Source organism: Pongo pygmaeus, chromosome 8 (assembly GCF_028885625.2).
Source record: "Pongo pygmaeus isolate AG05252 chromosome 8, NHGRI_mPonPyg2-v2.0_pri, whole genome shotgun sequence".
Classification (NCBI taxonomy): domain Eukaryota; kingdom Metazoa; phylum Chordata; class Mammalia; order Primates; family Hominidae; genus Pongo; species Pongo pygmaeus.
Genome location: NC_072381.2, coordinates 94,436,734 through 94,460,522, shown reverse-complemented (window position 1 = coordinate 94,460,522; position 23,789 = coordinate 94,436,734). Strand labels below are relative to the sequence as shown.

Sequence of the window (23,789 nt, the reverse complement as noted above, 5' to 3'; positions counted from 1 at the left end):
CCAACAACAGAGTCTCATGAGATACTTCAAGTTCAGAGATTGTTATAGTCTATGAAAGTAACCTGCAACTTGGAAAAGTCTAATTCTGATTGGTTGTTTAACTTAACAATTTGTTATCTTGGTGATAATAAAGCGACATATCTTTATAAAAGGTACATATATTTGTGATATCATAAATGGTATAAATACCATCCTTATACTCAGTTAGGAGGTGCCTTTGGCCCCATGCTTTAGAGGGTCCCATATATCACAGATACAAACATGTAAAATTTTAAAAGAACAAAGAGCACCTCTGTTACTCAGAATCCAGTGCTTAATTCTGGTAGAATTGGACTTGAAACCCTAAACGTCCAGCCCAGGGAAAAGTTGTCTATCTTCCCTTCTTTGCTCACAATGAATGGAGATTATATCATGCATGTTTGTGCATTGTGAGGGAGCTGATTTTTAGAGACAGATTCTGCTTTGGAGTTCAGAGAGGATTGTAGCAATAAAGATCAGAGAAAAGGCAAATTCAGCAAACTGCTCAAAGCCTGTCTTTCACCAGAATGCAATAGATTCTTATGTAATGAAGAATTATTTTTCCAGTACAGTAGCACCTATTGTCCATTTTCTTGCTTTTCTTTTTGTTCTAATTCCTGGCTCAAAAAGTACTCATGAATTAGCAGTATTCGCAACAGTTGCACATGGTGACTGAATAACATTCTGCATCGTTAAGAAATTCATATTATTCTTTTTTATTTTCTTGTTGACAGAGTCTTGCTCTGTAGCCAGGCTGGAGTGCAGTGGCACAATCTCGGCTCACTGCAACCTTCACCTCCTGGGTTCAAGAAATTCACCTGCCTCAGCCTCCCAAATAGTTGGGACTACAGGTACCCGCCACCACACCCACCTAATTTTTGTATTTTTAGTAGAGACGGGGTTTCACCATGTTGGCCAGGATGGTCTCGATCTCTAAACCTCATGATCCGCCTGCCTTGGCCTCCAAGTGTTGGGATTAGAGGCGTGAGCCAGTGCACTCAGGCATAAATTCACATTATTCTTAATCTTGTACACATGCAGATTTGAACTTACATATGGAGTCAAATTCTCTTCCGTATTTGGACTCTTTCTTTGTGCCAATTTGCCAATCAGTAAGGTTCCTGTATATGAGTATTTAAATATAAAATCAGATGGGACCAGATTTTCATAGCACACCCAACTCAGAAAATAGAATACATAACTTATCTAACATATCTACTGAATGTGAAAGCAATGACAGTATTCAAAATGCTACTAATAAGGATACAACACAACGAAAACAAACTTAGAAGTAAAAATAGATAACAAAAGAAAAACTTTTTTCATTATATTTGGAATAAGAGTGTCCATTTTTAATAGCTATAATAAAATATAATTCACATATCATACAATTCACCCATTTAAAGTATACAATTCAATAGCTTTCATTATATTCACAGTTATGCAACCAGCACCACAATCAATTATAGAACATTCTCAAGCTGTCATCTCCCATCGTCACAACCCCCTCCCCTAGCCTTAGGCAACTGCTAATCTATTTTCTGTGTCTACAAATTTGCCTCCGTTCAGCATTTCATATAAACAGAATCATACAATATGTGACCTTTTTAAATTGCCTTTTGTCACTTTGCATGTTTTCAAGGTTCATCTGTGTTGTATCATGTATCAGTAAGTACTTCACTTATTTTTGTTTCCAAATAATGTTCCATTATGTGGCTCTACCATATTTAATTTATCAATTCATCAGTTGATGGGTCCACTTTTTGGCCATCATGAATAATGCAGCTGTGAATACTGCTATGAACATTCATGCACAAGTTTTGTGTGAATATATGCTTTCATGTTTTCCTTTTTCTTACATATATATCTAGGAATGGAATTGCTGGGTCATATGGTAACTGTGTTTAACCATTTGAAGAACTGTCCAACTATTTTCCAAAGTGGCTGCACCATTTTACATTAAACATACTTATTTTTGAGGTAATACAGATTTTCTTATCTGAGATCTCAAGAGATGAGTTACTGAAAGAGAGAGAAGGCTGTACGAAGGAAAATGTGCTGGTATGATCTTCGTTTCTGACTAAAGGATAAACTGAAAAATGGAACCAGATTGAATTGGTTGCAGTTCAGTCTATACCTCTGCTATTCAAGGTGTAGTTTACAGACTACTGGCGTTCATTTGACCTCAGAGCTTGTGAGAAATACAGAGTCTCAGGCTCCACCCAGATCTACTGAATCATAGTCTACATTTTAACAAGATCCTCAGGTGATTGTGCACATGAAAATAGGCACTGCACATTAACGTTTGAGAAATACTGGTCTAGTTAGAACTCTAGATATTCTACAGGTAATAACGTGTAAGACAGTGCTGGACTGCACACAAAAGTGTGTGCTCGTGGGATTGAAAGCTAGAGTGTATTCTAGGTATGCAAGCCATGTCCTCTGCCAGTCATTTCCTCCCTCCTCCCATGTCTCCTTCTTGGATAATTTGCTCTCATTCCTGCACAGAGCATGCACTCAAAGCCCCTGCTTTGTCTGGCATATGATCTCATTCTCTTGGTCAACTGGATTCTTTTTTTTTTTTTTTTTTTTTTTGAGAGGGAGTCTTGCTGTGTCGCCCAGGCTGGAGTGCAGTGGTGCAATCTCGGCTCGCTGCAAGCTCCGCCTCCCAGGTTCACGCCATTCTCCCACCTCAGCCTCCTAAGTAGCTGGGACTACAGGTGCCCGCCACCACGCCTGGCTAATTTTTTGTATTTTTTAGTAGAGACAGGGTTTCACCGTGTTAGCCAGGATGGTCTCGATCTCCTGACCTCATGATCCACCCGCCTCGGTCAACTGGATTCTATTGGTAATGGATATTGACTTGAAATGAGACAAACAGATATTTCTTTGGAATTTTGATTAGAAGAAAGTGATTCTAGAAAGTCTTTATTGAATTATTATTATTATTTATTTTTTGAGACAGGGTCTCATCTCACTGTGTTGCCCAGGCTGTAGTGCAGTGGCACGATCTCAGCTCACTGAAGCCACCACCTCCTGTGCTCAAGTGTTCCTCCTACCTCAGCATCCCAAGTAGATGGGACTACAGGTGCATGCCACCAAGCCCAGCTAAGTTTTGTATTTTTTGTAAAGATAGGGTTTCACCATGCTGTCCAGGCTGGTCTCGAACTCCTGGGCTCAAACAATCCACTCACCTCAGCCTCCCAAACTGTGGCGATTACAGGTGTGAGCCACTGCACCTGGCCTTTGTTGAATTATTAGGAGAAGAGATAAGTAACCTGGTAGGGATGTTTTCCACTTCATGCACAGAGATGCAAAGTCATCTCTAGAAAGAGAAACTTGAAGGAAGAAGACATAAAGGGAAGATAAAAGTGAGAAAGAAGGAGAGAAAAAGGAAGAGAGAGGTGGTGGGGAGAGACAGAGAGAGACGAGAGAAAACTAGCATTCTGGGTGTGGAGAGGATTTCCATCATACAGATTCCACACTTGAACATTTTATTTATCTGTGATCTATACACCAGTGCCTTTTTTGGAAATATATGCATGCACTCATCAGATTGACAAAAATTAAAGACTGGTAATATTCAGTATTGGTGAAGATACTGGAAACAGTATTTCTCATACATTGCTAGTGGAAATAATAATTTCCTTTTTAACACCTAGACAAATCAACTCTTTTCCATAACCTAAAAGCTTTACTCATTATTTAAAATGTTTCTATTTAAATATTCTAGTAAACTCTAGTTTTCCTTAATCAACAATTAGAAGATATATTATAAAGTTTTATACATGTGTTTTAAAGCTCCAACTTATGTAGGCTTTTTCACTAAATGCAAAAAACGTACAAGTAGGTTTGAGGGGTTTTTTTTGTTTTTTGAGACAAGGTCTCCCTCTGTCACCCAGGCTGGAGTGCAGTGGTGCCATCTCACTGCAACTATCACCTCCCGGGTTCATGAGATTCTCCCGCCTCAACCTCCTGAGTAGCTGGGATTACAGGCACACACTGCCATGCCTGGTTAATTTTGTTTTGTTTTTTTTTTTTAGTAGAGATAGGGTTTCACCATATTGGTCAGGCTGGTGTGGAACTCCTGACATCAGGTGATCCACCCTCCTCGGCCTCCCAAAGTGCTGGGATTTTAGGCTTGAGCCACCACACCCAGCCAGGTTTGAGTTCTTAAATGTAGTGCTTGATGACAAATTAGTAAGTTTAATTCAAAAATGAGAAAGGAAAATGCGTGCTCAGTGGTTTATATCACAGTGCCTTTGCTCCGTAATATCTGTAAATCAAAAGCAGAACATAAATAGGCTCATTTACTTGGGATATCCAGGATGCTGGAAAGGTAAAGAAAGACTTTTCAAATATTTTAATTAGATTATATCTGTGTAAACACACTGGGGCCAATTTCCAGGTCTCTAGAAGGGTTTCAGGAATTTCCAGGTTCAGGGCAGAATTTACTACATATTTTTACATTTTACTCAATTCAGAAATAATACAAACTGTGACTCATTATGTTTCCAAAACAAGTGAGACATAAACCAAGGCTCTGGCGTCGATTTGTATCGTTTACCTGTTTGGTAGCCTCCTTTTCAACAGCAGCCTACAGAGAACCAGAGGAGAAGCAGAACTGTTTGGGATTTGTTTCCACAGGCTTCCAACAAATCCTGCCTCTGGTCTCTTCTCTAGTCTTAAGTCCTGTATGTAAACCAGCTGAAGGGAGGCCCCATGTAGAGCTGAGAATGCGTCTCTTACAAGTGCATGCACCTAGGTGCATCTAAGGATTTTAGTGGGTTTCCCTCTTTGCAGCCTCCCTAGAAGGTGTAGATCATCAGCAATGAGGTAGCTGCACTATTAATCATGGGGAAAATTTCTTATATATTAGTCTAAGTTAGGCCCTTTTCCAAAATCGGCGATGGGGCAAACGTAGGTTGGAAACTACAACCCTCAGATTGGCATCCAAGGTTGATTGCATGTATGGTAGGGATCCTAACACAAGGCCTATCTGTGTTGTAATCAGGATTCTAATACTTCCAGTCTTCCAGTTGCACTGGATCCAGTTGTATTGGATGGGTCAATTGACATAGGGTATGAAGGAAGGTGAAAGTACAGCATGACTCAAGGTCAGCTGTCCCCAGTGGCTGTGTCTGAGCTCTATGGAGAAAGACAAGCAGAAGTTGATGAATCTTTTTCACTGAGGACTCTGAGGCAGAGAAATAAATAAGAACTACTTGGAACCAACACAGAGATAAGAGGAATTCTCACTCTTTCACTGGCACTAACACACTTGAAAACATTGTTGGCAGAGATATTAGTACTCTCAAGGTGACAATCAAATACAGAGAATGTGAAATGTATTGAAGGCAGTTTTAGGGGCAATGGTCATTGATGGATATGGTTGCTGAAGCTACACAAGTAGCAGATGTGATCAGATAACTCTGATAGACGGGTTCATCAACACATAGGAGACATCTACTAGGGGCTTGCCGTGTTGGATGAATATATGAAGGGAGTCAAATGTCCTGCCCCAGGAAATGTGGTTAAAAGGCTGGGAATTACAAGTCAAGCCCAATTAATGTGACTCCATTTGTTATTCCTGGATAGTGAAATTTCAGGAAACTGGAGCTATGTACATAATTTTCATTGTTTTCCAATCATTTGTTAACTGTAAGCCCTCAAATAAATATTAAGTGTAATATGTTATGTTTCCCTTTTCTACCCTTCTTGCTGTTTTCCCACTAAGGGTCCTGTTCCAGCAAGGGACTGGTGGCATGACATGCAAGGACAAGATTACATACATCCGTCTTTAGCACACACAGGTACCAATGGTCCTCTCTCAAGGTTGGCATACCTGTCCATTTTAACCTTCCACTCAGCATACGTGTGGTGTTCCTTCCCAGGCATCAGATGTAGTCCTAATTTACTCAGGCAAGGTGAGCTAGATCTTCCCCTGAAACATACACTTGTCCATTTCTATCCAATGAAATGAGTTTACCTTTGCAGTTGGTGTGATTTGTGTTTTCCATTAGAGGCCTCTTGAAAAATAATAGAGATTTCAGGCCTTCTTGTCTCTTCCTATTCTTTACTTAATAGGGAAGACTCTCTAACATGCATTTGGATTGCATCCAGGATGGGGCATAAAATGGAATCAGTGACATTTATTTCTCATAACAGAGATCAGAATAGAGAAAATGTGGTGAAAGCACAAAATTTAACAAAGAAAAGGGCAGCAGCCCACCCACCATTAAGGTGGAGACAGAATGTCTGTGTTCATGTAGGTCAATGGTAGCAGGTGGCAAATGGCAGCTGTTATCCGAAGCCTTGGACTCTTAAAGCTGAGGAAAAAAGTTTTGTTCTGTTCAGGTGATTATGATAGTAGACCAGTCCAGGTTATTTGGATTTGGTTCACACCTGTGTAACGTTTCATTTATCAGTAGCTGAGTCTGAAAGATTTAAAGTATAGCAAAATTCCAGATGAACCAGAACACTGCTTTATGTTTTATCATATTTAGGTTATTTATTAATGAAAATATATGACATTTTCAGGAATACAAATTTTGCACCCTGATGACCTCAAATGCATGCAACAAAATTTTTAATACAGAAAATAACACAAAAACTGTTGTTACAGTGGTTAGAATTTTTAACTTTGAAAAACCATGAACTTTTATTGTTTTAATTGCACAATAAAATAATGTTGATATATACTTAAGCTTAAATTAATTCCAACAGGCAAACATTTTCCAACCCAGAGTATGGCTGATGCTGGGTCAGCTGACTCTATTTTGGTTCACACCAACTTTGATGTCTAGGCTATTCAGTATCTACCTAGAAAATCTCAATTGTTCCAAGCATACCATGAATTTTGTGATTTCTCAGAAGATCTTCGGAGTTAAAAGAAGTGTTTATATCACTTAATATCCAACATTTCTAAAGGGGGGAAAACCCCACCATCTATTATCAATGACATTTCCCAAGTCCTTGCACCAGGCCCTTAGTCACCAGGTTCCCACATTTTGTTGCTTTCCTATCATCTCAAACCAGGTTCATGAAAGCATTTGAACAAAGTTCAGTCTTCATTTTACAAAAAAAAAAATTGCCTAATAGTGGCTAAAATACTGAAAATTTCTCCATTTGATTACAATCTACAAAGAGAAACCAGCATTCCTTTCTCTTTCTCTCTTTTGGTTACTTTTCCCCTATCCCTACTGGTGGAACATTTATTTCTTCACACAGGTTTTAAAGAAATAAATTATGTTGGTTTCTAGTGTATTGTACAAAATCCATTCTCATTCTTTACATGCTACATTATGACTATGAGGAGGGAAGAGTAGAGGTGAACTCTCTGTATACTTGCTGAAAGTCTTGTACACATTGCTTTTTGTACCCATTGCTTCTAGCTATGTATCTTCCTGTTCTCTGCTCTCGTCTCAAACTATGTTGCCACCTCAATTAATCAGGCACTTGAATTCACATTATGTAGAATACTCAAGGTTGATGATAGACTGGGAAGGAGGAGGAAGGAGGCAGGGGTAAGCCATGGGGGATACCGAGCCCTATTTAGACCTTGGTCCCCCAGCTTTTGGATGAACTTAGCACATTACTGGCTATGCAGGACTAACCTCTATGGGATGCAAAATGACTCCAAGTATGGTACAACATTGCAAAAATGGACTTCAATATTACATGAGGGATTTGGCTGCTTTATATAAACATAGAAACAAGCCCAGTGGATTACTCCACTAAAGGTGACTAAGCAAATGTTACAGTTCAAATTGCACTCAAGAAGTCAATTGAGAAATAATTCTATCACCAAGCCCTTGGACCCACCCCCCGATCTGGTCCCTCTCCCAGAACTCCTTGGGCTTTCTCAAGACCCAGCAATTCAGGTGTTAACATAACCCTGTCCAGTGGTATGGCCAGTGTCTTAGTCCAATCTTTTGCCATACCAGTCATTACATATTTTGAATACCAACTTGATGGAGGAATTTCAACTCCCTTTCATCAGTAGCCTAGTGGGCACCACATCTCTATTCTTCATTCCCCATTCCAGCTTGATGCTGAAGGGATGAGGCTTCCAGACTCCAAACCCCTCTCAGAGTCTTCATCTGCTTGTTGCATTTTTTCATTCAGCTCCTGAAGGAATGCCAAGACATGCAAAGCCTCAGAATCTGCTCCATTTTTAGAAAGTCGCATTTTCGCAATTTTTTGCAGTTTGTCTCTCATCTTTTCTTTCTCCCTTGATTTCTGGTTTATTTTTACGCCCTCTATAAAGTGGTGGATGGCCTTGTCTTCACACTTCATTTGGTACAGCTGAAAGTTGCCATACCGCAGATGGAGCAGTTGTTTCGCTACAGGAGTAAGCTCTTTACTGAATTCCTTTTGGAAGTAATACTCTGCCTCTTCATACTGATCTGCTAGAGCATGGAGGCTGGCAAGAATGGAACAGACACGGAAGAGATTATCATTGGCCTCATCAGCTTTCTTCAGATGAGCCACAGCGTGTCCTATTAGTTCCAGTAACTTTCTTTTCCCATACATTCCATTCTCTCTTAGATTCATTACTTGGAGGGCTTTTGCCCTATAGCAGCACCCAATTTGGCAATGCAGGTAGGCATTGTTTGGTATGTATTCTAAAGCCTTTTTAAGCAGTTCAATAGCTTTGTCTGGCTCATCTTTTCTTCGATAAAACTTTGCTGCACTGCGAAGTACATCTGTTACACCTGGGGCTTTCTCCAAGGCTTCTTCAACTAACTTCTCTCCTTCACCTTCCTCTTCACCTTCTTCACGCATCTTATGAAGCTTCAGAGCCAGGAGGACTTTAAGGTACTGGTTGTCAGGATTCAGCCGAATGGCTTGCCTCAGAGGGTCAATGGCGTTCTGAGATGGTGGCCAGTTGTCCAGACGGTAGCTTGCTATTGCCAGTCCAGAGGTGAATTCTGGGTTCTTTGGCTTCTTTTCCAGAGCCTTCTCAAAGCATACCTTCGCTCTTTCATTTTGGTTTCCTCCACACTTTAACCGCGTCCACCCTTCCTCACAGTCAAGCTCTGGACTCTCAATTCTGTAGGGACTGGAAAACTTCTCACAGACATGTTTCACCTTGTCTACATAAATCTGAGCGTCTGAGAGTCGGCCCATGTGATAGTAGACCCAGGCATAGTTTCCCCAGGTGACCAGACTTCTGATTTCTGCTTGGTCAGCATGCTCTTGCTGGATTAACGCTTCAGCTTGACATAAGCATTCCAGGGCTGCCTCGTTTTGCCCTTTGAGGTGCTTTAGATAGGCCAATAGGTTGCACATTGTGGCTTTGAATTCACGATTCTGAAACTCAGTCCGGTAAAATACTTTGTCTTCAAAATCATCCAAGGAGTTTTCTCCCTCCATCAAATTCCAGGTGAAATGGCATTTTAGTTGCCATAGGCTGCTCTCCAAGGAATTCTTATTGTTCTCACTGTGGGGAAAAACAGAAAGATGGACACTTTGAGACACAGATTTATATGTCAAGAAATGGGAGCACGGCAAATAAAATTCTCCTCCTCCTAAAGGCTGTTAACACAAATCAAAGAAACTCTCCTTCTTTTCTTTCTATAATATATTTTTCCTTATTGTTAATTCCTGCATGTGGTAGCAGGAGTTTAGGGACTGTGGGCAGCAGAAGAATTAGGGCGAGGGCAGTGGGTTGTTCTCTGAGTCTGTGGCTAGGTTTTCATGAATAAGACAGTTTTTGTTAAATAGCTCTGCCCTCTCTGCTTTCAAGGGCCTCTGTGGAGGCTTGGTTTTATTTATGTAGTTTTAAAGAAGTCAGTCTTTTTCATTGCTTTTTGTTTCTGTTCTTCACTCTTCCCTAGCTTTACTTTTGTACTTTGAAAATTTCAGCTTTATAATTTTTTATTCTTTTAATGTTTTGCCATGGTGATTTTAATTTCTCATCCCTCTGAAATGCAGCTTCATTTTATCTTTGATATTCTTAATTCCTTAGTTCTCCTTCATTTGCCTTTAAAGAAATCCTGATCACTTTTGATTTTCTGTCTATTTCAGCTTTTAATATATCCTTCATTTATTTTGTCTATTCAAACTTTCTGAGCTTTTATCAGATTGGTTTTATTTTGTATTGGTTTATTACTTTAACATGCTACATTCTCATTTGTTTCTGTGAATTTTTCCATTTTAACCATTTGAATCTTATTTTCAACCATTCTTAATTTTTACTCATTTTATCTGCTTTTGTATTATTCTCTCATTTAATTTCAAGTATTATTTATGTTAGCAATGTCTTAAACATTTATTTTGGAGTAAAATGTAATTTTTTTCCTTTCCCCCCCCCGCCCCCATACCTCTACTTCTTAAACTGGTGATTTCTGTTCTTAACACATCTCACTGAGTTGCTCTATTAATAATTTTGTACTTGATTGTTTTAATTTTTTGAAATTTTATTTTTCTCTTCTGGGTTTTGCTTTTATAACAAGGGGCAAGAAGTGCAGCTACAGGGAAGGCTCACAAGGCCACTAGCTCCTTTTCTTGTAGAAAAAGCTCTTTTTTCTTTAGGGTACCCTTACGACTCTCCTGGAAAGATTTTCCATTCCCTTCAGTGTTGGTCCTCAAAATAAATAAATAAACCAAAATCAACCAAACCAAAAAACAAAACAAAACAAAACAACAACAAAAAAACCCCACAGAACAGACAAATGAACAAAAGCCTGTATTTCGAATTACTTTGGAGATAAATAGCATTCCATGCCCCAAAGTATTTCTCAACACTGTCTGTGTATTGGAGTCTCTGTAGTGTTGCTTTTTCTTACTTAAATTTTTTTTTCGTGCTATCTATACAGCAACCCTTGTATCAGGAGCTGTATTTCTAAATAGTATGGCTTCTTATACAACCAATAGATATCTGGAATGTCATGCAATGTGGCAGGATCACTTTTGAAACATATGTCTAGATAGAAGATTATGTGACCCCTCTTTCTAACTACCCCTCTGTCTCCCACTTTTTATACCACTCCTTCCCACTCCCATTTTGATTGGGAATCTTCCTGTAACCTCACTAAGAATAAAAATAGACCTGTTTGGACATGAGCTTTTCAACGGGAATGCAGCTGCCATTAGGATGCCCGATACCAAGCCAAGCACTCTCCGGGGCTCCCGCCCCTGGGGTTAGTTACATCAAGAGACTTAGACAACCTGGCTCTTTGCTAAGACCTATTTGGAGCTTTGAATGGAAGGAAGGTCCTTCCTGTAAACTCTTGCCTATTTTCCATCCTATTTTTGTTTGTTTGTTTGTTTATTCTGCTTGGGATAGTTAAGTCTCCATTTGTTCCAAGAAACAGAGGTGAGCAGGAACTGATTTAAACTTACTAGAGTGCCTCACAGGACCACGGGTAGGACTGTAGTGACCCCAGGAGGATCAGAACAGGACACTGGGGAGCTTGGAGGGCTCAGACCCTGTGTTTTCTCCATGTGCAACTCAGTCACACTCTCTACTGCATTCATTACCGAATATGGTGAGTCCTACAGAATATGGCAACTCTCAGACCCCAAGCATGTGCAGCACGCATCCTAACACCTGAAGACTCACTCTAGCTTCGTTGCTCCCTCTCAATTCCATTTCCAACTTCCACTCGAGTTTGGGTGCTCATTCCCTTAACACATAAACTCCTTAGCTCCTTTCTCATTTTACAAAAGAAACAGAGAGAGTAAATAGAATTGAGGTTATCTCCATCATATAAAACATAAAGTCCATTGTGCATTTGCAGGATAGAGATATTTAATATACACACTTATGTAAAAGCCCTTTGAGCAGCCATTTAAAAGGCATCCAACTTCACTGCCTGATTTTGGGTTTTTATTCCCACTGTTAAGTTAGAGAAGCCGATGCCAGGCACTTGCTTCCTGGGCTCTGGCTTGTGAGGACCTATTCTCCTGATTCCTATAGAAGTTCCAGTTGTATACACAACAACAGCAATTTCTTCCTTTGCCTCTTATCTGGATGAAAGCCACAGTGACATTATCAGCCAGGCTCAGAACTAATGCTACCACTGCAGTCTCAGAATCACTGAGGAGCCTTTTAGAAACACACATCCTCAGACTCCAACCCAGACCCACTTAATGAGAATCTCTGGGGAGTCAACCCTAGGACTCTGTCCTTAATAAGCTGTCCAGGCAATTTTTATGCATGCTCAATTTTGAGAACCACTGTCTTAGGGCACAAGGGCAATGCCCAATGAAAGTCACAATAGATAAAGAATTAAGGAAAGCAAGAAGGACGGATGGGTCTGTATCGTAATGGGAAAAATTCTAAGATAAGACCATGCTAAAATTCTAAGAATTAAGAAAAGGGTTCTATAGATAGATTCTGGGCGACTACAAAAAAGAAAATCTGTAAATATCTCAAATCTTTTTTTTTTTTGGAAATCAGGCAGAACATTTAGACTAGCAGGAAATAATATCATCTCAAGAAGAGAAATCAGGAACCTCACAGACAGAGGGCAAGGTGTCTCATAGGAAGTAAGCAGTGGGGTTGGCAACACGGGATTCCAGAGCTCCCAGGATAAGGGTTAGGCAAGCAGGTCCGGCCACCCCACCTTCAAACTGGAGAAAATAGTTCCCTTCCAACTCAATGAGCTAACACTTCCTCTCCAGGGCAATCTCATGTTTTGGGGATAGAAGGGAATGTTAGAGGTGAGAACTATTTTCTCCAAGCACTCCATCTCTAATTCATACTCAGGAGGCATTTTGGGGTGAAAATATTTAAGTTTACCAGCCCTTGTGCAAATCTGAGACGAAGGACTACATTACAAGTAAAATTCACCTTTGTGGGAAGTGGGGTTTGCTATTCTGTGTGTATCTTTAACAGTATCTGCTGAAAAGAACCCTTTTGTTAAATAATTGTATTACAAGTCCCCAACTTAATCCTTTCGCATATGAAAAAGACAGGGTCAGTGCACAAGAGCAATGCCCCCAGACCCATCTTTAAGTGAAGCACCCGGCCGATGAAACATCCCTCTCTGCTGCCTTCTTTCTCTAATCGCAACTCAGCTCCCCAGGCGTGCAGTTCTGGAGATGAATTTAGGAAGCTTGCCAGTGTGAAGCAGAAAATTGTTCAGGAGGGAACAAACCAGCATTGGTAAGACAGATTTACAACCAACAGAGGTAGAGGCATAGTAAGGCTGTCAACAAACACTAAAATAGAGCTGGCCCTCTTTGGGAGCATAGCTTCTCAGGATTTGCATTGGACAAGATGACTCAACAGCACTACCGAATACGAAGGGAAAATATTTACCTCATGGTTGCCGTGCAATTCTCAGCTGTTCGGCAGGGCTGCGGTTCAGGCAGCTGCACTCTTCAGAAATCTTCCTCTTCTGCCACCAATAAATGCTGAAGAGACCTATATATACAAGTGGCCTCTGGTTCCTTTCTGTTTGTTTCCCTTCAGCTGACGTTACAAAAGGGAAAGTGAAACTGGAAAGTGAAATTGGCAGGACTATCTTTTTTTTTTCTTTTTTTTTCTTTTTGTTATACTTTAGAGGACTCTTTTTTCCTCCAGAGCTGAGTTGTGATCAGAGAAAGAAGGCAGCAGAGAGGGATGTTTCATCGGCCTGGTGCTTCACTTAAAGATGGGTCTGGGGGCATTGCTCTTGTGCACTGTCCCTCTTTTATTTCATATTTGAAAAGATTAAGTTGGAGACTTGTAATACAATTATTTAACAAAAGGGTTCTTTTCAGCAGATACTGTTAAAGATACACACAGAATAACAAACCCCACTTCCCGCTAAGGTGAATTTTACTTGTAATGTAGTCCTTCGTCTCAGATTTGCACAAGGGCTGGTAAACTTAAATATTTTCACCCCAAAATGCTCTTGATTAAGAGCCAAGCCCAGCTGGGTAGTGAGTTAGAAGAACTTCCGCTTTGTGGAATGTACTGATGACATCAAGGGAGCACAACTCCGAGAAGGACACATTTACAGAGCACCCTGCCTTGTGATTACCATATTAACCCATCTTTGCTCTGCCTTATACCAATATGATCCACAGGCCACTGTAAGGAGCAGTTATCTAGCCTTGACAGGACAGGGGATTTTAGTCTGAATCATTGCTGAATCTCCAGTCCCCGCAAAACACCCTGCACATTGCATGGTATGGCAAGCATTCCAAAAGTAGTTGTTGAATACGTGAATACATGATTAGAAGCATGGGCAGTGATGTCTGTCTATCTGGATTTGAAATCAGCCTCTACTTTTATGCTATGAAACTCTGGGGAAAATTATTGAGTGTCTCTGCTTCAGTTTTGTAAATTGGGAATAATACCACTACTGGTTCATTGTGGTGTTGGGAGGATGAAATGAGAGAATACATGAAATGTCCTTAGAATAATGCCTGGCAGTAATAAGTAAATGTTAGTTTCTATTATAATTATTAACTAAAATCGTTAACCAAAGTGATCAGAGGGGAAACTTTTTTTATTATTATTATTATTATACTTTAAGTTTTAGGGTACATGTGCACAATGTGCAGGTTTGTTACATATGTATACATGTGCCATGTTGGTGTGCTGCACCCATTAGCTGGTCATTTAACATTAGGTATATCTCCTAATGCTATCCCTCCCCACTCCCCCCACCCCACAACATAGCAAAGACTTTGAACCAACCCAAATGTCCAACAATGATAGACTGGATTAAGAAAATGTGGCACATATACACCATGGAATACTATGCAGCCATAACAAAGGATGAGTTCATGTCCTTTGTAGGGACATGGATGAAACTGGAAACTTTCTTTTTTTCAGGCTGGAGTGCAGTGGAAAGATCCTGGCTTACTGCAACCTCCACTTCCCTGGTTCAAGTGATTCTCCTGCCTCAGCCTCTCAAGTAGCTGGGATTACAGGCATGCACCACCATGCCTGGCTAATTTTTGTATTTTTAGTAGAGACAGGGTTCCACCATGTTGGCCAGGCTGGTCTTGAGCTCCTGATCTCAGGTGATCTGCCCGCGCTGGCCTACCAAAGTGCTGGGATTACAGGCGTGAGCCACCACAACTGGCTAGGGGAAATTTCAATGTTTGCTTTTTCCAGAACTTTATCTCCTCTGACATTCAACAATCCATCACGATTACTGACCTAAGCCAAACAATTCCTAACATCTCCTTATGTTCTTGGCTTCCCCAAGCCCCACAATATTTTCCCCCTTTTTATTGATTTATAATAATTTACATATTTATGAGTTGCATGTGAGTGTTTGTTACATGCAAAGAATGTTTAATGATCAAGTCAGGGTAATTGGGGTATGTATCACCTTCAGTGTTTATCATTTTTATGTGTTGGTATCATTTAAAGTCATCTCTTCTAGTTACTTTAAAATATACATAATATTGTTGCTAAGTATAGTCACCCTAGTCTGCTATCAAACATTAGAATTTATTTTTTCTATTTAACGGTATGTTTGTACCCATAACCTAACTCTCATCTTCCCACCACCCCCCTTCCCAGTCTCTGGTGTCTATTGTTCTATTCTCAATGTCCATGAGATAAAGTTTTTTAGCTCCCACATTTGAGTAAGAACATGCAGTATTTGTCATTCTGTGCCTGGCTTATTGCATTTAACATAATGGTCTCCAGTTCCAACTACATTGCTGCAAATTACATGATTTAATTCCTCTTTAATGGCTGAATGATATCCCATTGTTTATATATACAATATTTTCTTTATCCATTTGTTCACTGATGAGCACCTATGTTGATTTCGTATCTTTGCTATTATGAATAGTGGTGTGATGAACATGTGAGTGCAGGTATCCTTCTGATTTCCTGATTTATTTTCCTTTGGATAGACACCCAGTAGTGTGATTGCTGGGTCTTATGAAAATTCTATTTTTAGTTTTTTGAGAGCTTTCCATACTGTTTTCCATAATTACTGTACTAATTTACATTCCTACCAACAGCATATAAGAGTTTCCTTTCCCCTGTATCGTTGCCAGCATTTTTTTTTTTTTAAATAATAGCCATACTAACTGGGGTGAGATGATATCTCATTGTGATTTTTATTTGCATTTCCTTGGAGTTGAGTGATGTTGAGTATTTTTTCATATGCCTTTTGGTCACATATACCAGACCTCCTTTATAGGTGATGAGATGCTTTTCCCTTGCTGTCTTTAAAATTTTCTTTTTGTCACTGACTTTAGATAGTTTGACTATAATGTGCCATGGAGAAGAACTTTTTGCACTGTATCTGATTGGGGATTGCTGGGCCTCCTGTATCTGGATGTCTAAATCTCTTACTAGACTTGGGAAGCTCTCATCTATTATTTCATTACATAGGTTTTCAAACCCTTTCAGTTTCCCTTCGCCTTTGGGGATACTGATAATTCGTATATTTGGTTACCTTATGGTGTCCCATAGATCGTGAAGACTTTGTTCATACTTTTTAATTCTTTTTTTTTCTTTATTTTTGTCTTATTGGATTATTTCAAAAGACCTGTCTTCAAGTTCTGATGTTTTCTCTTCTGCTTGGTCTAGTCTACTGTTGAAGCTTTTTGTATATTTTGTATTTCATTCAAGGAATTCTTCAGTTCCAGAATTTCAGTTTGGTTGTTTTTATGATACCTATTTCTTTGGCAAATTTCTCATTCATATCCTGAATTGTTTCTCCGATTTCTGTGTATTGTTTGAATTGTATTGGATTTGGAAATCTCTTGTATCTTGCTGAGATTCTTTAGTATTATATATATATTTTTTTATTTTTATTTTTTTGAGATGGAGTCTCACTCTGTTGCCTAGGCTGGAGTGCAGTGGTGCGATCTCTGCTCACTGCAACCTCTGCCTCCCTGGTTCAAGTGATTCTCCTTCCTCAGCCTCCCGAGCTGGGATTACAGGCATGTACCACCATGCCTGGCTAATTTTTGTATTTTTAGTAGAGACGGGGTTTCACTGTGTTGGCCAGGCTGATCTCGAACTCCTGACCTCAGGTGATCCACCCGCCTCGGCCTCCCTAAGTGCTAGGATTACAGGTGTGAGGCACCGTGCTTAGTATCATAATTTTGAATTGTTTTTCCTGGATTTCTTTTTGATTAGGATCTGTTGCTGGGGAATTGTATTCCTTTGAAGGTATCATATTTCCTTGCTTTTACATGCTTCCTGTGTCCTTTCACTGATATCTGAGCATCTAATATAATAGTCACTTCTTTCAGTTTTTGAATTTGCTTTTGTAGGGGAGGACTTTTTCCTGAAGATATATCAACAATATTGGTTGAGTAAGGCACTTTGACTTTGATTCTGAATGTGCATGGTAGTGTAGTCTCTGTACAATTTATTTGGCTGTGATCAGTGATATATATGATTTCCTTGATGGTTTAGGGTGGGGTTATTCTTGGAGGCTATCGTGACATTTTACTGGGAACAGGGTTGCCATGTGGGCCAGTCTTCAGGCCCCAGTGGTGGCAGCAGTGGGTTGAGGATGTCTGATCTTCGGCCCCAGAACAACATACACTGGCACTGGTGTTAGTGGGACCAGGTAGGCTAATTCCTGGGCCCCCAGATAGCTTGCTTAGATGCTGATAGTGGCAGCAGTGGGCCAGGTGGGTGAGTGGGTTCTTATGTCCCTGGGCAGCTGATGTGATCTGGGCAATGGCAGTAGCCAACGGTGGTTCAAACGCTTGGGTTCTGATAAGTGTACACTGATGTTGGCAGTGGCTGTGGTGCAGGGTTGCCACCTATACCACAGACACACAGCTCTCAGGCTCTTTCATTCTCTGTAATAGCAACCCCACAGCACTGTGCAGAGAGAGGAGAGACCTTGTTCTTTATGTGTGAGCCTAGGCACAGAGGCCATGCGTCCAGTGGGGGTGCAGTCACCATTCAGAGCACCAGACAGGCAGCCCTCTGGTTTCCCTGCCCCAGCCTCTGGTAGTAGCATCAGTGGCTGTGCCTGCAGCAGTGTGTGGAGGGCAAGAAGGGGCTCTGCTCTCTACATGTAAGCCCAAGCACAGAGCCTGCTTCACTAGTGGGAGAGTATCACACTATCCACTTGTGAGGCCGAGTACAGAGTTTGTGGTGCTGCTAAGGGTAGGGTCACTTCTCACAGCCCCAAACAGGGGGCTCTGGAAAGGACATGTTTTAGTTTCCTTTGTATCAGGGGCTTTTTGGCACATTGCACCATTCTTTCCCTGGGGAGTAGTACTCCCTGTGGGCTGGGGTGCTGCGGACCCTGTATTAACTTTGGGTCTAGCCAGTGCTGTGTCACTGTAGCCCACTGGGTGGATACTGGGAAATATCACTGGGGGCTCCTGGGATATGGAGATATGGGAGCTGTGGTTCCCAGGATAGGACGTAATTCCATGACTATAGTCTCACAATGGTGCCGCTTAGGTCTTGGGGGAGCTGAGAGACCCAGCGTGAGTTCTCTGTCTCATGAAATACCCTTGTAGGATCTCCAAATCACCACCCATACTGGTGTCAGAGTTTGTATGGGTAGAGAAACTCATGTTTCAGATTGCAGCAGTTTGCAGGAGGGATGTGGATTGCTGAAGTTCTCTCATTTTCCCTTTCCCTGAAATGCCAAGGCCCTCTGGTATCCTGGCCAATCTCAGCCAAGCTGGCCACTTGATTCCTTCTTCTTCTGTGCCTTGGGTGTTTCCCATGACTTCTCTGTTGAATTCTAGTGTTGTCTCCTATGTGTTCTATTCGAGGTATAATTATCTATTCATAATTTTGGTTCTTCTTTCTAGAGAGGGTGGGTGTCTGATGTCTCTAGTCAGCCATCCTGAACCAGAATCCCCACCGTATTTTAAATCCCTGCTTGTTGCCCTGGTATTTGACATCCCCAAATCACAATGTACAGCCATAGTATTTTGTAATGATAGAAGAAATGTATTTTCCTTAATTTTTCCTTATTCATACCCTTAGTCACAAAGGGGCAATTATATATATAGGCCCAAAAGAAAATAATAGTACCTCAAAGATTGAGGTCAGAAAATTACAAAAAGCACAGATAGAACATATTCTCCAGCAACACTGAGGTTGTTAAGGTAGGTTATTCAGTCTTGGGAAAAGTTATTTATCATAATTTTTTTCTGCCTAGGGCAGGGAAGAAAAAGAAACTGTCCTTCCTAAAAAGTCTCGACCCTTTGATTAGGATGCACAGCTAAGTCTGTCCCAGTTGGAAACCCTTACTTTTGTATCTTACTCAAGAGTTTCAAGTTCCTTTTCTATTTACAAGTTCTTCTTCTTTTTTTTTTTTTTTTTTTTTGAGATAGTCTCGCTCTGTTGCCAAGGCTAGACTACAGTGGTGAGATCTTGGTTCACTGCAGCCTCTGCCTACTGAGTTCAAGCAGTTCTCGTGCCTCACCCTCCCAAGTAGCTGGCTACTTGGCCCAGCTACCAGGCCCAGCTGATTTTTGTATTTTTAGTAGAGATGGGGTATTGCCATGTTGGCCAGGCTGGTCTTGAACTCCTGGCCTTAAGGGATCTACCTGCCTTGGGAAGCATTCCCAAAGTGCTGGGATTACAAGCATGAGCCACAGTGCCTGGCTTCTATTTACAAGTTCTATTAAGTACTTATAGAAATGTATGTTAGGTTTTTAAGAAATGCTGAAATAGGAAAGTGGAAATGCTGTGGGTTTGGTTTGATTTATTTTTTGAACCTCAGTATTCAAGAAAACTATTGGATAGGAATTTTAAAATCTTATGAATAAAGGTACTGGTTGGGGAGAAGCATAGAGAAAGGTTTTACCATGGTCACTGTGCTTTGAAATGGTCGAGATACTGATTTACACTTCAGAAATTTGTATGGCTAGTGCCTGTATATAATGTTACCACAGCAGGTAAGCATCAGCTGATTTAGTAGCTGGGTTAGTGTGAGACTATGTGTGCAATGTGATTGCAAAATAGCAACTGAAAAGGAAAACCAACTTTCTCCTGGTGTTATTTCTATTTTGAGAAAATGAAACTGATTAGAAAGAGTTCTGATTACCCTCGTTGCTACAAATATATATGTGTCTTTTTCCTGGAATATAGGCCCTGTTCATATTTCCTAGAACAATACGTTTCATTTATATAGAATATAGATTTGCTTCCTGTTCCTGGAATGGGTTACATCAACTACAGATGGTATAATGCAATAATTCTCATATTGCGACCTGCCACCAGCAATATCAGCATCACCTAGGAGTGCAAATTCTTAGGCCCCATTCTAGACTGATAGAATCAGAAATTCCAGTGTGGGACCCAGAAATCTAGGTGTTGATAAGCCTTCCAGATAATTATAATGCATGCTAAAGTCTGAGAACCAAATAATATATTGAATGTAAGCGAAAATACTTTTACTTCTATAAAATGAAACTATGCTTTTCCCTTGAGATTTTTTAAAAAATTTGACCCTCTTTTTTGTTTTGAGTCTATTTTTAACTGAAGTTTTGTCCACCTAGAAGAGCTGGTGACTGTTCAATAGTAGTCACACTTGTTAGAGGAATACTTAGGTAGCCCAGTGGGTTCTCTTGATCCCCACAGTGGGCTATAATTTGGAAACAATGTGTTCCCACCTATACAACATTCCCTTCTGTACTCATTCACAAATACACGTTTAAAATGGTCTTCCAAATGAACTTCAAAAATATTGATATAGTTAATAAAATAGCTCCCCATTCCTTTTTCCTTTCCTTTCTTCCTTTTTTTTCTTTTCAGACAGAGTCTTGCTCCATCACCCAGGCTGGAGTGCAGTGGCACAATCAGAGCTCACTGTAGCCTTGACCTCCCTCCCAGGCTCAAGTGATCTTCCCACCTCAGTCTCCTGAGTAGCTAGGATCACAGATGAGTGCCACTACACCCAGCTAATTTTTTATTTCTTGTAGAGATAGGCTCTCACTGTGTTCCCCAGGCTGCTCTCAAACTCCTGGGCTCAACAGATCTTCCTGCTTCAGCCTCCCAAAGTGCTGGGATTACAGGCATAAGCCACAGCACTTGGCCAGCTCCCCATTCTTATTCTTTTTTCAAAAATTAATTAAACACCATTTCTTCTTGCTGTGGTTTGAATATGTCCTCCAAAGTTCATGTGTTGGAAACTTGATACCCAATGTGGCAGTGTTGGGAGGTGGGACCTAATGGGAGGTATTTGGGTTATGGGGGCATTGTCCTCTTGAATAGATTAATACCATTATTGAGGGACGGAGTTCCATATAAAAGGATGACTTCAACCTTCTCTTGCTCACCCTCACCCCCTATTTACCCTTCCATCATAGGATGACCCAATGAGAGGGCCCTGGCCAGATGTGGCCCCTTGATCTTGGACTTTCCAGCTTCCAGAACCATGCGTCAATAAATGTCTGTTCATTATAAATTACCCAATCTCCCAATCTGCCAAGCTGTGGTATTCTGTTATAGCAGAACAAAATGGACTAAGACATTTTTCAGCATTAATTTTTTAGACTGCAATTGGGCAGTCTTTGAGTGGAAACTTGATGTGGGTAAATGACTTTCCCTTTCCATAGTCCTATTCAGAAATAAGACCCCCCTAAATAAACTTCTGCTGGGACAATTTGTACCCTTATCCCTGTTAGAACACTAGAAGTATTTGTTTCATTCATTCATTCACCATTCATTCATCAAATCAATACTTACTGAGAATCTACTATGTGCCAGGCACCATTCTAGGCTCTTAAGATACATCAGTACACAAAGATCTCTGTACTCATGGAGCTTCTATTCTATCAGGAAGAGATGTCAATAAACAACTGCTATGGACTGAATTGAGTTCCCCACTCCTTTCCCAAAATTCATCATTGAAGCCCTAACCCTCAACGTAACTTTGTTTGGAGATAGGGCCTGTGAGGAGGTATTTAAAGTTAAATGAGGTCTTAAGGGTGGGCCCCTAATCTGATAACATTGATGTCTTCATACAAAGAAGAAGAAAAAGAAGAGACCTCAGATCTCTCTCTTTCTCTCTCTCTCTCTCACCTCACACAGAGGAAAGGCCATGTAAAGACAGAGAAAAGGCTGCCCTCTGCAGGCCAGGAAGAGAGGCCTCACCAGAAACCAACTTGGACTTCTAGCATCTAGAACTGTGAGAAAATAGATTTCTGTTGCTTAAGCCACCTAGTCTGTGATTTTTCATTATGGCAGCCAATGTAGATTAATACAATAATAAATAAATTAGACAATATGGGACAAGTGCATGGGAAAAAAAAAGAGTAAGTGGAGACCGTAAGAGGAATTACATATGGGTGGAGAAAAGGGGGCCGGAATCTGACAGCTGCTGCTAAGTAATAGAGATGGAAACTGTGTTAGTCTGTTCTCATACTCTAGAAAGATACTACCTGAGACTGGGTAATTTATAAGGGAAAGAGGTTTAACTGACTCACAGTTCCATGGGGAGGACTCAGGAAACTTGCAATCATGGCAGAAAGCGAAGGGGAAGAAAGGCACCTTCTTCACAAGGTGGCAGGAGGGAGTGAATGTAAGCAGAGGAAATGTCAGACGCTTATAAAACCATCAGCTCTCATGAGAACTCACTCACTATCATGAGAATAGCATGGGGGAAACCACCCCCATGATCCAATCCTCCCATCAGGTCCTGCCCTTGACACATGGGGATTATGGGGATTACAATTTGAGATGAGATTTGGGTGGGGACACAAAGCCAAACCATTAGAAACCTTTCTGTCCCTCAATTTCTTCATTTTTAAAATGGGAATTGTGCCCAGGTACAGTGGCTCATGTCTGTAATCTCAGCACTTTGAGAGGCAGAGGCAGGAGAATTACTTGAGGCCAAGAGTTTGAAACAAGTCTTGGCAACATAGCAAGACCCTATCTCTAAAATTAAAAAAAAAAAAATAGCCAGGCATGGGTGGCATAAGCCTGTCCTCCTAGCTATACAGGAGGATTGCTTTAGCCCAGGAGTTTGAGGCTGCAGTGAACCAAGATTGCACCATTGTACTCCAGCCTGTGTGACAGAACGTGACTAGGTCTCTAAAAAAAGAAAAAGGAATTATGTTAGTATTTACCACATAGGGTTTTGTGGAGATTGAGTGGACTACTATGTATAAAGCTCTGAGAACAGTGCTTGGTACATGGTAAATGCCCAATAAGGGTTAGTTATTACTACCTTCTACTGCCACCTGTACCATTTACCATCTTTGAATACCACTTACTTCTAGGGCCAGGGGCCACTCACCTGAAAGTGGTCTGTTCTCTAATGTGGAGCTTTGACTATAGTATTATCAGGTATTGGTGGCAGCCACTGTGTTGCGATTTCAGATCCTTGTTTTCTTTTTATTCTCTTTGTTGGCCACAGTGAGAAACTGGAATGCTACTCCAGAAGAAGACGAATCAGTGACTCTGTACAAAGGGATCTTTGTGTTGCCAAAAGAGTAGAAAAGTTTATCCCAGGACCAAAATATTTCAGAATTGTGGAAAATCAAGTTTTGGACACCTACTCAAAAGAGAAGAAATATTGCTATCACAGAATCCCTGAATTAGTATACACCTAGCTGCTATAACAAAGACGCTCAAAAACATAAATGACACTGTAAAAGAAGTTTATTTCTTGTTCACATAACTGTCCAAGGCTGGTGTTCCTGGGAAACATCCAGTTCTCTTCCATGCAATGATTCAAGGACACAGAGTTCTTCCATCCTGTGACTCTACCATCCCCTAGAGCCTGGAAATTGAGAGTAAAGAGGGTACACCTGATTCTTAACCATCTTTACTTGGAAATGACATACATCACATTCACTCACATTCTATTAGGAAGAACTAGTTCACGGCCCACTGGGAAGAAGTGAAGGTTAGTTCA

The 23,789-nt window shown here is 40.6% G+C and overlaps 1 protein-coding gene and 1 long non-coding RNA gene across 2 annotated transcripts; one reads left to right on the top strand and one right to left on the bottom strand.

Annotated features, from left to right (window-relative positions):
• Positions 1–6,503: 6,503 nt before the first annotated feature.
• On the bottom strand, positions 6,504–13,864 carry IFIT2 (interferon induced protein with tetratricopeptide repeats 2). Its single transcript, XM_054503503.2, has 2 exons — positions 13,292–13,864; positions 6,504–9,463 (listed from the first exon to the last, which is right to left on the bottom strand). Exons 1-2 carry the CDS (start codon positions 13,294–13,296, stop codon positions 8,050–8,052), a joined length of 1,419 nt encoding a protein of 472 aa, XP_054359478.1. The 5' UTR covers positions 13,297–13,864; the 3' UTR covers positions 6,504–8,049.
• LOC134740206 (uncharacterized) lies at positions 13,527–23,531 on the top strand. Its single transcript, XR_010127505.1, has 3 exons — positions 13,527–14,145; positions 21,962–22,058; positions 23,289–23,531. It is a non-coding gene; the product is annotated as an uncharacterized LOC134740206 (long non-coding RNA).
• Positions 23,532–23,789: the final 258 nt, after the last annotated feature.